Source organism: Neofelis nebulosa, chromosome 3, assembly GCF_028018385.1.
Source record: "Neofelis nebulosa isolate mNeoNeb1 chromosome 3, mNeoNeb1.pri, whole genome shotgun sequence".
Lineage (NCBI taxonomy): Eukaryota > Metazoa > Chordata > Mammalia > Carnivora > Felidae > Neofelis > Neofelis nebulosa.
The window spans coordinates 186,841,391-186,856,023 of NC_080784.1; the positions used below are offsets into that span (position 1 = coordinate 186,841,391).

At 43.0% G+C, this 14,633-nt stretch overlaps 1 protein-coding gene and 1 long non-coding RNA gene across 3 annotated transcripts in view; one reads left to right on the forward strand and one right to left on the reverse strand.

Moving 5' to 3' along the window:
• Nucleotides 1–9,283, reverse strand: part of ANAPC4 (anaphase promoting complex subunit 4) — a 34,173-nt gene extending 24,890 nt beyond the window's left edge. For both annotated transcript variants that reach the window (XM_058722939.1, XM_058722938.1), the window contains exons 1-8: nucleotides 8,984–9,283; nucleotides 5,646–5,751; nucleotides 3,828–3,960; nucleotides 1,985–2,059; nucleotides 1,836–1,862; nucleotides 1,699–1,743; nucleotides 988–1,072; nucleotides 213–317 (exon numbers count right to left, since the gene is read on the reverse strand). In XM_058722939.1, the coding sequence (XP_058578922.1) occupies nucleotides 213–317; nucleotides 988–1,072; nucleotides 1,699–1,743; nucleotides 1,836–1,862; nucleotides 1,985–2,059; nucleotides 3,828–3,960; nucleotides 5,646–5,751; nucleotides 8,984–9,112 (705 nt within the window). In that variant the 5' untranslated portion in view covers nucleotides 9,113–9,283. The remainder of the gene's footprint in view (nucleotides 1–212; nucleotides 318–987; nucleotides 1,073–1,698; nucleotides 1,744–1,835; nucleotides 1,863–1,984; nucleotides 2,060–3,827; nucleotides 3,961–5,645; nucleotides 5,752–8,983) is intronic.
• A 104-nt stretch (nucleotides 9,284–9,387) lies between these two features.
• LOC131507745 (uncharacterized) lies at nucleotides 9,388–13,334 on the forward strand. The gene is made up of 3 exons (XR_009259677.1): nucleotides 9,388–10,372; nucleotides 10,560–10,645; nucleotides 12,996–13,334. It is a non-coding gene; the product is annotated as an uncharacterized LOC131507745 (long non-coding RNA).
• Nucleotides 13,335–14,633: the final 1,299 nt, after the last annotated feature.

Consider the following 14,633-nt stretch of genomic DNA (forward strand, 5'->3'; position numbering starts at 1 on the left):
GTCACGATCTCGCGGTCCGTGAGTTCGAGCCCCGCGTCGGGCTCTGGGCTGACAGCTCGGAGCCTGGAGCCTGTTTCGGATTCTGTGTCTCCCTCTCTCTGACCCTCCCCCGTTCATGCTCTGTCTCTCTCTGTCCCAAAAATAAATAAAAAACGTTGAAAACCTTACAAATCTGTATTTACTCTCTGCTGCGACCAAGTTTCAATACTCACCTGGAAGTATGAAACCTCTGAGGCACCACCTGCAGAAACCTCTGTGACCACGGATAACGATTTCAAATCACTAGATAAACATAATGCAAGACAAGTACCGACGATCTGTAAAACAATCAAATACCCTGCTCTGTTTAGTATTATTGCTAGGCTGCATCTGCTTACAATACAGGAAACAAAAATTCACAGAGCTCTGAAAGCAGAAACACACATGCCTGGCTCCTCCCACGCCTGTGGGACACGAAGGTATGTGTCCGCCTCGTCCGCAAGGAGACACACACGCACACACCCCTCCATCAAGGTCCCAAATCAAGTGTTGGAGAGCCAACGATATTTCCTATCCCTCTCAGGAATGGCAAGAAGAGGAGAGAAAAGCTAACAGAGAAGACCGAGACTTAACAACCACGGCAGACCCGGCACGAAGGCAAGATGGCTTCTGTGATGTTCCTCACACTCCGATCACAAACTGTAGCTCCCACCCGGACTACAGGCTACAAAAACATTCAATCATCATCAAGTGTGTCCTACCCATCTTTTCGTTATGAAAAATTTGACTAATTCCACTAACAGTCCCTGTTCTTCATCGATACCATAGGACTACTATTTTATCTTAGTAAGAAAATTATTCTCCTAACATTTAACATGAAGAATCCAATAACTGAAACGGAGAAAAAAAAGGCTAGTGTCTCATTCTTTTTCCATAAATCAGTTGGCTGGTGTATTCTAGTTGGTATATTCTGAGAAATGGTATCGAAAATTTTAAAGGAAAACTTACCCCCGTGACTCGAGCAATTTTGAACATTCCGTACGCATAAAGCTCAATAAATCCAGAGCTTCCTCCAAGGACAAGAATATTCAGCCTAATTAAAAGTAATGCAACAAGCTGAGGACAACAGAGAAGATCGAGTTCTTAAACTGAGACAGAAATTGTCCTTGCTCTCAAATAATCTGCAAGCTGAGGCTCCCCTACAGGAAAGCTGAAACACCAAATTCTCCAATAGTTCATATTCCATCATAGTACGCTTACTCCTTTTTTCAAAGGAAGATAAATTTGCTCTAGCCTAAAGAGCATCAGTTTACAGTAAAATAAGGATATTTTCACAACCACTGCATTTATATACTCTCAATCACAACACAATCCTTTCTAACACAAAGTGCCATTGGCTGAATCATGGCTCTGATGCTACACGTATATTAAAGGGGCTTTAAAAATTTGGAATATTTAAACTTAAATTTTAGAAACTCCAGTAACTTCTACCTCCTTTACTTGTTAAAATAAACCAAGGTACAGTATAGCATTATTAAACTTGACACAATCCAAGACCACACAAAAACAAGTAAATGATACTAATGCTTGTATACTGTTCTGAGGTTTGTCAGCAATGAAATACCATGACAAGTAAAGCAACTGCCCTTGAAACCCTAAATTCTGGCTCAAGTAGCAACTTAAAGACATGAGACTTGTTAAGATCTTTGCAAGATTTACCTGACGTCTCCCAAAAGCTTAATAATTTCATCAGAATTTTCTTCACTAAAATACAAAAATAAATTAGGTTACCTTTCAACTACATCTTTCAACTAATAAAAGATTATCTTAATTGAAAACAAAAAGGCATAGCTTACCTAAATATTTTTGAGGTGTTGCTATAACTAGAGAAAAACAGAGACTGGTGTAAAAATAACAGAAACGTATTTTTTAAAACACACGAGAAAAGTATCACAGTATTAAAAGTAAAGAGAAATCCGCAATGAAATTAAACTCTGATACTTACTTTTTTGGCAGTGTAGGTAATTTAGGTAGGAGAAGATTTGATTCATCTTCAGCATTATAAAAGGATGTCAGAACACTGAAAAGAAAAGCAGAGGCATTACAAAAATACCAAAGATTTTACCTGTCTTTCCATTAAAAAATAGTATTTTTAAAAGAAATACTCAGTTTTATATATTATGCATTATGAAGTAAACAGATGCCACACATATTTTAGTATTGTAAAATAGTCATTATGGCAATCGCAAACAGGAAACAGAAAAATAGGAAATTCTTCACTTACAAGGGGCTTTATTTCTGCCCAAAAAAAACAAAAAACAAAAAAACCCAGCCACTTTATACTTAGAGGAACAAATATTAATAAACAATTTTCCCTAGGTATTCAGTATTAGATACTAAGAATTTATAATATTTATGAACATATGAGTACCAAGAATAATTTTAGAGAACACCGCAGTTATTATATCATTTAACTGTGGGTTCAACAGCTTATATACATTTGGGGAACTGACAACCTGGCAGGTATATGAGATAATACTACATATTTTGAAATACAGTACAACCTTGGATTGAGTGTAACTTGTTCTGCAAGGGTTCAGCCAGAGGAGCAAATAGTTCTAATAAGTTTTAACTTGATAAACGAGAGCAGTCTTGCAATACGAGCTGCACCTGACACCAAATGTCACATGATCATAACTGAGCCAAAGGTTCTTGAAATTTGCTTTGATATACGAGTGCTTTGGATTACAAGCACGTTTCTGGACCTTGCAAACCAAGGGTTTAGTATAAGTCTTATTTATCCCCTCTTCTGAATTCTACCTCCATATTAAGGTTAGTAATAAATGAGTGAAAAGGTGAAAAAGTGGTGACTTGGCAAACCTTTTTTCCACTTTCATACAAACTAGGTGCCCTTTGAGACCCTGGAATCTCCATATTATATTTCTAAATTATTAGTAGAAAGTATGTTAGGGATACACTTAGCAGGTACCTGGAATGTCACAGAAATGACACGGCATACTCTGCTCCTCTAAGCATCTATATATTCATGTGACCATTTGCTTACCCTGATGATGATGGGTAGCACATATCTAAATTTGCTATATTCACTGTTTTATCCATAGTGAATTTCAAACACCACGTTATATCCTTGTTATCCAATTCTTCACAGACCCGCCCTTAGTTAATCTGATATTAACTCAAAACTTAACTAGAAAGGAAAAGCTACTGAAAACAAAATTACCGTATTTCCTAAACAAAACAAAACAAAAAAAACCTTTATTTTCAGTATTAGCTAAACCCACTTATCCTTTACACCATCTTTACTGCAAGCCTGGAATATTACTTGATTGTAGACTAAGGCAAAAAGTTATTTTCATGAAGCAAGGAAACTATAAGGACCATGGATACAGAGAGAACTCATTTAGCATCAGAACAGAGTGCTCAATTTAGCGCTTTTTGTACTCAGGATATCTACTAAGATGCAAAAAAACAAAGCTCTGCCAAAAATAGATGGTGAAAAGGAAAACAGAACCTCAATTTGCTAATTAGCAATTTTAACATCTATTACTTGAAAGTATAAATCACTGATATAAACTCCTAAAAATAAAAAAGCAAAGAAAAATCTTAGCCATTCAGGCACTATTGGTCCAGTAAAGAAAACACACATTTTTAGAAGAAAAAAAATCTAACAAAGCATTAAAAAATGTCATCTTGATAAACTTAAAACCCAAAGTTAAATGCAACGTGTCCATGGTCAACACTCAGAGAGTCTTAAGTCTCCATGTTAAAAAACGGAAGCTGCACGACTGCCCTGCTGTAACTATCGGGGTTCTCTGTTGAGGACTCACCTGCTTTCTGCAGTCACTTCCATCCAATGCATACAAGAAACTGGAGCCTCCACGGAAAAAGAGTGCAAGCTTTCAGGTTTTTCTACATCACACAGAACAATTTTCTTGGTGTCAGCAAGAGCAAAGGCCAAAACTGAAACAAGAAGAAACAATCAGGATAAATTATAGCAACATTCCAGAAAACTAAAAGGCTATTTCGCTTCTTGTCCGGTTTTACTATTTCAAAGGCATCATAATCATAGAAATTATTTAACCTAAAAATCCTTCCTCTAAATAATATTTTAAAAACTGAAAGATATCTTTGCACATAGTTTTGCTGTTATCTAAGCTTATTTGCAAATGCTCAAACGTGCTGCACTTAACATCTTACACCTCAAAGCCTCTGGACCGGAACCCTGTTACACCAAGCAGAAGATACAGAACAGGTCTCAGCAGCTAAACAACAGCATATCACCAAGATTTGCTTGTCTTGGAAGTAATTCCATCTGCTTGGTTCTTAGAAGGTTTTATATTTCTTTTGTTTCTAACCCTTAATGAGAAACAAGGCCATCAAATACTGAGGAGAGTTCTTCCTTTCACTGTGGCTGAATTATATTGTACAGTTTCTCCACATAAGTCATTGATATCTTCATAACAAACCAAATTTAGGAATTTCTAAGTAGACGGCTTTGAGTTTCACTGTATACCAACACATGCAATTTAGCTGGATGTGAGGCAATCCAGGTCTCCTCTTCAAAACAAATCAAAGCAATCTTGAAATAATGACTACCTAACAAAACTTTATTTCACTGTCCAAAAACACAAGGCATATTTTTTAATGATTAAGAAATCATCTATCTATATGTGTGTGTGTGTGTGTATACATACACAGTGTAATCAACATACACTGACTTTCATGATTTATATTTGAGATTCTAGTGTTTTTGCATGAATAGTACAAGATCTCATGATGTTATTTATAAAAACCCTCTAATTCTACACATACATTTTTTTTTTTTTTAAATAAAAGATAAAACAAGAGCTGAATAAATTGAGTACAGCCAGAAACAGCTGAGGCTTTCAGGGTGTTTTTGCATACTCATTTATATGTACAAGAAAAGAAATGAGCGATGTGGAATACATATCATTTTACAAAAACAATTCAGCTTTTCTTCTTAAAGCACCAATGGTAACAGATGAACTTTAAGCTGTACAATTTACAGCACCTTACTGTATGGACTGTATGTGCACAACAGCTCAAATAACTACTGTCATTGTAAAACAACAGGGAAGGAGAGAGTTCAGTTGTCAAAGCCATAACAAGCTACAAAATAAAGGGCACCAGGAGAAAGATCATACAGAAATGGAAGGAATGGGGTCAGAGCTGAGAGTCCTTCGGGTGAGGCAAGCATTCGTGAAGACAGAATATTTATGAGCCACACATTTAATGTTAACATACAATTTTGGGAGAAAAGGCCACAGTGGCACTGAATGGACTAGTGAATGGAAGATGAAGCTTGGGCCATCAGCGCAGGACAAGACAGCATCAAGAATAAAACCTAAGTATTTTGCACATTCCATCAGATTTCACTTTAGGAGTTATCTTTGCCAAGAAGTCAGATTTCTCTTTAGAGAGATCTCTGCCAAGAAACAACATAGTAAAATTAATCTCAGTTCTATGAAAACACTTTAAAGCATTCCAAAAAACAAAGTTTCCAAACTGATATTAAGTATACAATAAAAATATAATAAGCACAATAAATTCTTTCTGGAAATAAGCTTCCTTTACAAAATTCTTCTTGTGAATAGTAATGTATTTTTAAATAATCCTGTTATTACGTTTGCCATCTGGTCTCCAAGCCAGGCAGGTCACTTCCTTTCCTGTATTTTCATTTGGTGGAAAACTCCAAACTCGATGAAAACTTGCAAGTCGATGAAGTAATACCTAAGACAAAGCAGATACAATGGCAAAAAATAAAAACTCCATTTCCAAAGATGAAATAAACCTAGATCCCTGCTATAACATCTTTAAAAATAATCTCAAGTAGGGGTGGCTGGGTGGCTCAGTCGGTTAAGCATCCGACTTCGGCTCAGGTCATGATCTTGTGGTTCCTGGAGCTTTCTGCCATCAGTGCAGATCCCACTTTGGATCCTCTGTCTCCCTCTCTCTCTGCCTCTCCCCCACTAACATGGGCATGCACATACACACACACACTCTCTCTCTCTCAAAAATAAACAATTTAGGGGCGCCTGGGTGGCGCAGTCGGTTAAGCGTCCGACTTCAGCCAGGTCACGATCTCGCGGTCCGTGAGTTCGAGCCCCGCGTCAGGCTCTGGGCTGATGGCTCGGAGCCTGGAGCCTGTTTCCGATTCTGTGTCTCCCTCTCTCTCTCTGCCCCTCCCCCGTTCATGCTCTGTCTCTCTCTGTCCCAAAAATAAATTAAAAAAAACGTTGAAAAAAAAAAAATTTTTTTTAAAAAATAAACAATTTAAAAAAACAATCTCAAGCATAATATTTAGCTATCAGAAGAAATTAGAATTTAGAAAGGTCTAAATGAACTTAAGGTATACTCAAAAAGATGGGTGAAACAAGATCTAATTTGATCCTGTACTCTACACATTTTTCCTATCTTCTAGGTCAACAGGAGACTTATCTTTCAGTAAGGAATGAGGTTGTCCAAGAAGATGATGACAAAAAAATAACATAAACAGCACTAGAAAGGTAGCTGTAATATGGTCAAATGACACTAAACTTGGAATCAGACACCTCGGTATCCAACTTCAGCTGTGTCACTTAATGGTCATAGAGCTTGGACAGGTCACTTATTCTAAATTTCCACTTCCACTTGGGTAAATTCCCACCATGGAGGGTCAAGATGGTGCCTACTGAGTCAAAACTAAGGCTGCCCCTGCTCTATTCTCTATCCAACCATTGAAAAGAAGGAAGAAAAGGCCTCAAAACTGCACATGCTCCCGAAGACCCTTCCACACCGTCTCAGTTCCCCACACCACAGCTTCCCCTCTCCCTGCCCTGTCTCATACGCCCTTCACTCTCAGTACAGGGGCCCCCACAGGGAAGCCAAGCCTCCCAAGGAATCCTTCATCCACTAAGCTCAGTGCTTTTTGGAGCCCATCTCTGCCATTCCCCACTTCTGAAACGGTTCCTCTGTGCCCTCTGGAATTCACGGTCAGGTACCCTTAAGGTCTCATCTTCATTCTCTTCTCTGAAACATGCTTCTCACCCAAGGACACCTTTTCCCTGCAGGATTCTCAGATGACAGCCATTTTGTACCCCATGTTCCCCGTACTACCTGGCCAGGAGATGAAGCAGGTTTCCTCCTTGATGCCCAATGCCATTTCTGGATGACTTTTCTTCTCTAAAATCCTCTAACTGTGAATCAGACCCAGTCACATCATGCTACCTACTATCCCTCTTAACTACAGTCATCTATAGACCCCGAGGCCATTCTCCTCATTCCTGGAAGATCTGGACTCCTCCCTGCCTCATTCATGCTCCCCAACGCTATTCATCATCTTTCCTGCAGATTTCAAGAGCTACGGTGTCCTGGCTTTTCCGTTCTCAATTGCCTTTCTTCTAATGATGGCGTCATCAACTCACCTCCATCACTCCCAGGGTCATGCCCTTAACCTTGTCATCATTTCAGCTACAATTGCTGCCATAATGTTCCAAACCTCCCACTTTTCATCGCTGCCTCTATCCTTCCAGCTCATCCCTACTAATAACCAACTGCAATTCTTCCACCAGGTAGGAACCAAGTCATACAACCCACTGATTCCACTTACTGACTGTCGCTCACTCACACATGCTACTTCCATACTTAATCATGTTAGAATCCAAGGTTCATCATTACAATCGCTCCTCTTCCGTGTAACTTTAACTCTCTTGCATCTCTCTTGCTAGGTCACACTTGCAAAACAACCCTGGTTAAAACCAACCATGCCTGCGCCCACACAGTCCAACAGAAGAGCAGAGACACAACCATGCTCACTAGGTTCCCTCTCAAACTACAAGACCACCAACCCCCCGTGGCTCTTAATACTGACCAGCAATCTTACTACACTTCCCTAGTCCACTTGCCTTGTCAGCCTTTCATACCCCTTTCTCCCCAAACTTCCAATGTTTTCTTCTCCATCCTACACAGCGCTCTTTCTTCTTCACTGAGAACATGGAAACAAGTGCCCACTATTACACCCACACACCTAGTCGCACTCAGGCCCCATTCTCGCCCGTCCCTCCTACACTAGGAGCTGTGTGGCTGTACTGTCTGCAATCCTCTCTAGACCATGAGGATTTCTGAGGGACAGTGGCAAAGGAGAGAGACCAGAAGATTTCATGGAGGGACCTGAGAGAGGAGACATGCGTACCCGGTGAGAAGTCATCAGGAGTCGTTATAGTGGTGCAGCTTTGCAGGCTGCTAAGTGTTCCTTACCACCTAGTTTCCAAGCTTGCCTGCACACAACACAACTCCCACCTGGCCAGGCAACCATCACAAAACGTGCCAAAAGGCCAAAGGAGGAAAGATGCACAGCTGAAGGTTTCCTTACACAATGGCTGCCAGGTAATTAAAAACTCTCGGGAGAAAGGCAGACACAGCGGATTTAGACTTGATGAAGCTACAAACAAGAAATGCCCACTGAGGACAGTCAGGGACCTTTCACTCTCTTGCTAAATTTAAAGGTATTTTTACCAGGAGGTAGCTATCCTACCCACAGTATAGAGCTTGGACAACAGATTCTAGATTTTGAAACACGTCCTCTGTGGCGGCTACATGCACGCACATTTGCAGCTACAGGATGACAGTAACTCTTCTTTCTTCTGTTACTAAACCCTAAGCAAATTTAGGGTAAGGTCTGTGGCTCTACTATGTCTGGTTCATGAGTGATGCATTATGGGCTTTTAAAAAGCCCATTTAACAAATAAATGACTCAAGGACACTTGGGAATGCAGCACTGTGCGAAAACTGTTGTTTTTGCCATGGAATACGGAAAATGGGCCCATCAATGATCCTTCCCTTATAGGGGCCCTTACACTTTCACTTAAGGTTCACAGCTGCTTGGAAAGGGCGTGGTACACAGGCGGCCCGGCAAGTCCACAGAACGGGAAACTGAGGCTGGGGCAGTCTGCAACGCGCTCGCTGTCAGGTCGGGCTCACTCACCTCGCCCGCCGTGTTGGCCAAAGCGATGAGATCCCGCTTGGGTGACCAGACCAGGAAAATGATCTCCTGCGGCAGCTGCTTCTCTCCCACCACCCGGAAGGATGGGAAACAGGTCGGAAAACGCAACATGAGGGCGGCCCCGCAAGGACACCCCAGTCGGAGGCCGGCAGGGGCCTCCCGCAGCCGCCCCGCCCTCGGGCCTCGCCGGAGAGCTCCGACCCCGGCGGTACCTGCGAGACCCGCCCCCTCAGCGGCCCACGCGGGCCAGGAGCCCTCTCCCTCCCTCCACCCACCGCGCGCCCGAACCTGCGCACCGCGCCGCCGCCGCGCGCTCCGGGCACTTCCGGCGCCCGGACTTCCTCGCGAGAGGACCAGGCGGCGCGGGCGCGCCCCCGAGGCCGCACGCCTGCTCGTAGGTGAGGCGTGGTCACAGGCGTGTGCGCGCGCCCGCCGGCCCCGGCCCGTTTCCCCGAAATTCGCCCCTCGGCGTCGATGCGCAGGCGTAGGTTTGGGAGTGAGGCTTCAGGGACTGCGGGGTAAAAAAAGGAGCGCAAACTTTTGGTCCTCATCGGCCGGTGCCTGCATTGACAGCCTGTAAACGGGTTGTTTTCGGTCCCGGTTAGAATCACCTGGAGAGATTTTTTTTTTTTTAACCCCGCCCCGGTAGCACCCCAGACCAACTAAAAGAGAATTGATACGGAATGCGACCCAATATTTATTAAAATTCTAGGTGATCCCAGTTTGCAGCCAAGGTGGGAGGGCCCTGCTCCAAAACCTCTGAGTAGGCATATATCCCGATTATCCCATTAAGTGTCAACAGTTTATTGGTGGGAGTAGCCCCACCGTAAAAAAATGGGGGCTGTGGCCTCGGAGCTACCCGAGGATGTACTAGGACAAAGTATCTGGGATCCGCAAACGCACGGGGCATGGGCTCTGCCCTAAAAGGCTTACCGGTCAGCTTGGCCAACTTGTAAGATGTCTGTCTGTGCAGGACAAATTTAAAGGTCAGCATGTTCAAAAAGTTCACGGAAGTTAGGACTCTGGTTAAGAGAATGTGACCGGATCGCCCTGTGATTCTGGAACTTAAAAATCTCTGGTAGAAAACCCATCTACCTTTCACTTCTTTCCCTTGCTGGAAGGAGAGAGAAGCGACAGAACCTTCAACTTTAACAAGCCCTATCTTCTTGCCCTCTCTCTGGATATCCCCTGGGAAGTACCAGAGGTAGACTAATTCCTTCAGCAACAAAGATTTGAAGCACTGGTTCTGTGGCACTGTTCTTGACTCCTATCTGATGCTTACCCTGCCCCCTCTCAGAGGTAGGCTTTTTCCCTTGCCTTTGCTGCAGTTTAGCATGACCCCCAAATTCTTCTGGAGGCAACATTTTGAAGGTGAGAATGGACTTACCTTTGGTATCCATGAAGTGCGTTTTCAGGTGTTAACGTTCTGGGGTGGCAGTGATAGATAATCTGGCTACTGGGGGCGGGGGGGGGGCAGTATCTATCCACTTAACATTCTTAAAATTGAATGCCCATTTTCTTAAAATTGAAGTTATCCTGATTCTGAACCCTCCTACAGCACATGAAAAGGACTGTCAGCGGAGGAGTCACTCGGTGCTAGCAGACAGAGGAGAGTAGAAGCATTCCCAGAGAATTTCCCAGAAGGTATTACAGCACAGGAAACGGTGTAGGTGTGGGGTTCCAGATGTGGCCAGGAAACAGCAAACGATGTTATGTGGCCATAGCACGTTGCGTGTCCTGGTGGGAGTGGGGGGCGCTGGAAATCAAAGTCGCCACTAACAGTGTTTCCAGCCTTTTTCTCACTGTCCCATAAAGGAGATTGGGTCTCACCCGCTCCTTTTCTTGGCCTTCCCCGTTCTCTAAGGGAAACACTGCTTTGGCAAATTGGTTTACTTGTGCTTCTGTGGCACAGCATCAACAGGAAAAGGGAAGAATGCCCAGGTGCTTTTTAAGGAGGTAGAAATGCGTGGGGTGGGGGGAGTGTGTGTGTGTGAAGAAAATGGAAGAGAAAATAGTCTAAGAAGAATTTCCATGCTCTGTACATCCTCTTCCTAGTGCTCGAGGGGGAAAAAAAATGCAAGAACTAGGTGTTCTTGAATGAACATTTTGGTAGCTAGTCTGTTTGACCACTGCACCCCTTGGGCTAGCTCATGCTGGACATCTTTGCACGTGTTGTAATGGTACAGGGTTGAATTTTGAAGGGCCAGACAGCTGCCAACGGATCGGGAGGGGGGCATATTGTTAACAGCATCACACCGGTTCATTGGTTACTCAAGACCTTAATTCTTGTGCCAGGGGTGATGATGAGTTAGAAGGTAAAGACGGCAGGAAGACTAGGTAGGGGTCGGGGGAGGCACAATTCCAGAGACGTTTCTGAAGTAGGATAATAAGAACTGATTAGTGATTAGACTGAAGGAATGAAAGTGAGGGATTAGTCAAGACTAAGGTTGGGATATTGAGGCATGCAGACTCAGGGATGGAGAAATGGTCATTGCCGGCTTAGGGAGGAGGTAATGAGAGAAGTATGAAGGGGAAGCCGGGGCAAGCAGACCAGGGCAAAGGATTGAGTGAGTGAGGACTGTGCTCAGGTGTTGGTCCGGTGTGAAAACCTGTGGTAGCCAACAGGAAGCTGGAACTGCAGGTTTGAGGGGGGGAAAGTCAGGGCCTGAGCAGGTATGTGGGAGTCACTGGATACAGGAACGGAAGACAGAACCATGTGGAATGTGACTAAACTAGGCCATCTGAGTGACTGTTATTTTGAGAGATCTATTTTGAAGTCATAAAATAGGTGAAACATATAAAATAAGAAATTGACCGAATTTGCTGGAAAGATAAATGTGGAAGATAGGTGTTAGACTCTGTCCTCCATGGCTGCAAAAAACACTGACTCAAAGTGGCACAAGTAATAACTAGAAAGTAGTGCTTCCTGTAAATGACAAGTCCAGAAATAGGGCCAACTTCAAGGCAGGCTAGATCCAGCCACTTGGTGTCCCCAGGGACCAAGCTCAGGGTGTACCTCATCATAAGGCTGGCTCCCCCTGTGGTCACTGGAAAGCCACCCACAGCAACCGGATCTACATGCTTCTGCCTTCAGAGAGAAAACAAAGGGCTCTTTTCAAGACTGAAGTCCAGAGCTGCCGCTGTGATTAGACCAACCCCTATCACAAGCGTATCTGACACCAGTCACAGGTGACGGGTATGGAATATGCCCAATAAAAAGTCTTCCCCAAGAGCTGGAGAGGATGTCAGTCATCTCTCTTCCAAACCCCACGGCAGGCACACAACGGGGAGCGCGGGAAAGACGCCACCAAAGCCATCAATCAACACTCTTCAATATGACAACCAATCGCAAATACGCAAAGGGTAGTTCTAAGTATGAAAGGCATTTGGGAGATGGTCCATCCTGGCAGAGTGAGTCTACAACGTGTGGTGTTTTATTTGTCTCTACGGAAGAAATTCGGAGACCAACCTGTGATTCCCATCTGTAGAAAAAAGTATATATGTAGGTATGCATAGGAATTTATCCTAAGACAATAGATTTGGTCATTAAGTATGTTTATCATAGGGTTATTTACAAGAGTGAAAACATATAAACAACTTAGATGTCCAACCATGAGAGATTGATTTTAAAAAATACACTATATCCATACTGAAGAATAAGACTATTGTAAGTATAAACTGATGTCCAGATGCTGATAAAAAAGAGGATTACAAAATAGTATGTATTCCCAACTCCCATTTTCCTGGGGGAAACTTTAAAGTGTGTCTGTGTAGCTATTTATACAAAAACCTATCTTTGGAATGGTGGTTATCTCTGAGAGGTAGGAATGGAGACGTTTCTTTTCAATTTCTTTGATTTACCTGGCTTGTGTATTAATTAATTAATTGCAAAGCTAACAGGCAAGCCCTTTGTCTCTTTTTGTCCTCGTGAAGCATATAAAATGTTCAGTCTGATTTCCCTGGTTTCTCCTACTCCTCACCCCTGCGCTCACAGGTGAAGAAACTGGGCCCGTCTACTGAGGCTCAGTTTTCTTGGAGCCCACCAGATGTGACGCTTCTAGTCTGCCGTGGTACGAAGCCACTACATAGTGTGAGAATCTCGTGACCGTCTGGCTGATGGGATAAAACTCCTCTCTCAGAGCTCCAAGATCTGCTTGCTCACTTTGGGTGCTTTTTCCCCTCAGTCTTGCTGAGTTAACATTTATACTGAATCGCCTGAAATCAAATTGTAGAGATCTTATCTTCAGTGTATTGCAATGACCTTCTTAGCTGACCCTCAAGTAATTTAACCCATGTCCTAATGTTCAATTAAAATTGCATCAAATAGGTGAAATTGGATTTTCTTTGCATTTTGTTCAAGCTTTCCTTACCTAGGCAGCTCTAAGCGTATTAGCTTCTGACTCATGTAGCGCAGTTAGGGTTCTGAGGCACCAAGGAGTAAGTATATTACATGGCACTTCCATTCACTCAATCCGCATTTATGAGCAGCTACCGCTTGGTGGGTGAGGAAACGTGTAGCCCGGCCACCCGCCTCCCGGGGTTGTAGGGAGGGTTCGTGAAGTCACATGTGCAGCAGTTGGCTGTCTCTGACATCACTGGGTGCAAGGCACAGCTCCAGAAAGGAGCCAGTGAACACACACCACGGTGTCCGCAGGCCATTGCTACCAACAAAGCTTCTAATCTGAACAGAGGAAGTTAAGTCCAAAGACATTGATCTAATGCAGGGCATAATTTAAGTACATTAAAAGAAGGAGAAATGAAAAGACGCACAAACATGCACATTTTTATTTCACTGGCAAGAAATATACTATTCCACTGGAGACACCAGCAAGGACGTTGTGAAAAGGAAGTAGCACCAGACCAGGATCTTTTGTGGGCTATGATTTTATATTTAAAAATTAGTCAAACTTCTCGTAGATGCCTACTATTTTATAGATCACTTTGAAGGAGCCAGACGTCAACTTAAGTGTTTTCCTTAAAATCACCTTCAAAGCTGAATTCTTCTTCTTCTGTCTTTTTTTTTTTCTTATTTTTTTGAAAGCTGAATTATTCTACGTGTAAAGCCATCTAGATAAGGCTGCCAATCTTGCTCACAGAGCACATCCCAACCCGAAACATACATCTAAACCCTCAATGTCAGGACAGTCTTCGCACTGACTCTAAATACTTCCCAATATTGTTTAGGTGTGTTTTCCTTGTTTGAGTCCTTATAGGACAGAAGACCAAGCCCTCTCCAGATCTTAGGCAGGCCCACCGTTAGGGACTGAATCATACCTTCTAAATCCGTACGTTGAAGCCCTAGCCCCCAGTACTTCAGAATGGCATTATATTTGGAGATAGGGCCCTTAAGAAGGAGAGGCCATTAGTGTGGGCCCGAATCCAACCTGACTCATATCCTTAGAAGAAGAGGAAATTTGGACACAAAGAGATACCAGGGACTCACAAGCCTAGAAGAAAGGCTGTGAGAGGACACGGCAAGAAGGTAAGTTGAGGAGAGAGGCATCAGAAATCCAAACTTGCCAACACCTGGACCTTGGACCTCCAGCCTCCAGAACTGTGAGAAAATAAATGATTGTCATTTAAGCCGCCCAGTCTGTGATATTTTGTTATGGCAGCCTTACCAAAGTAACAC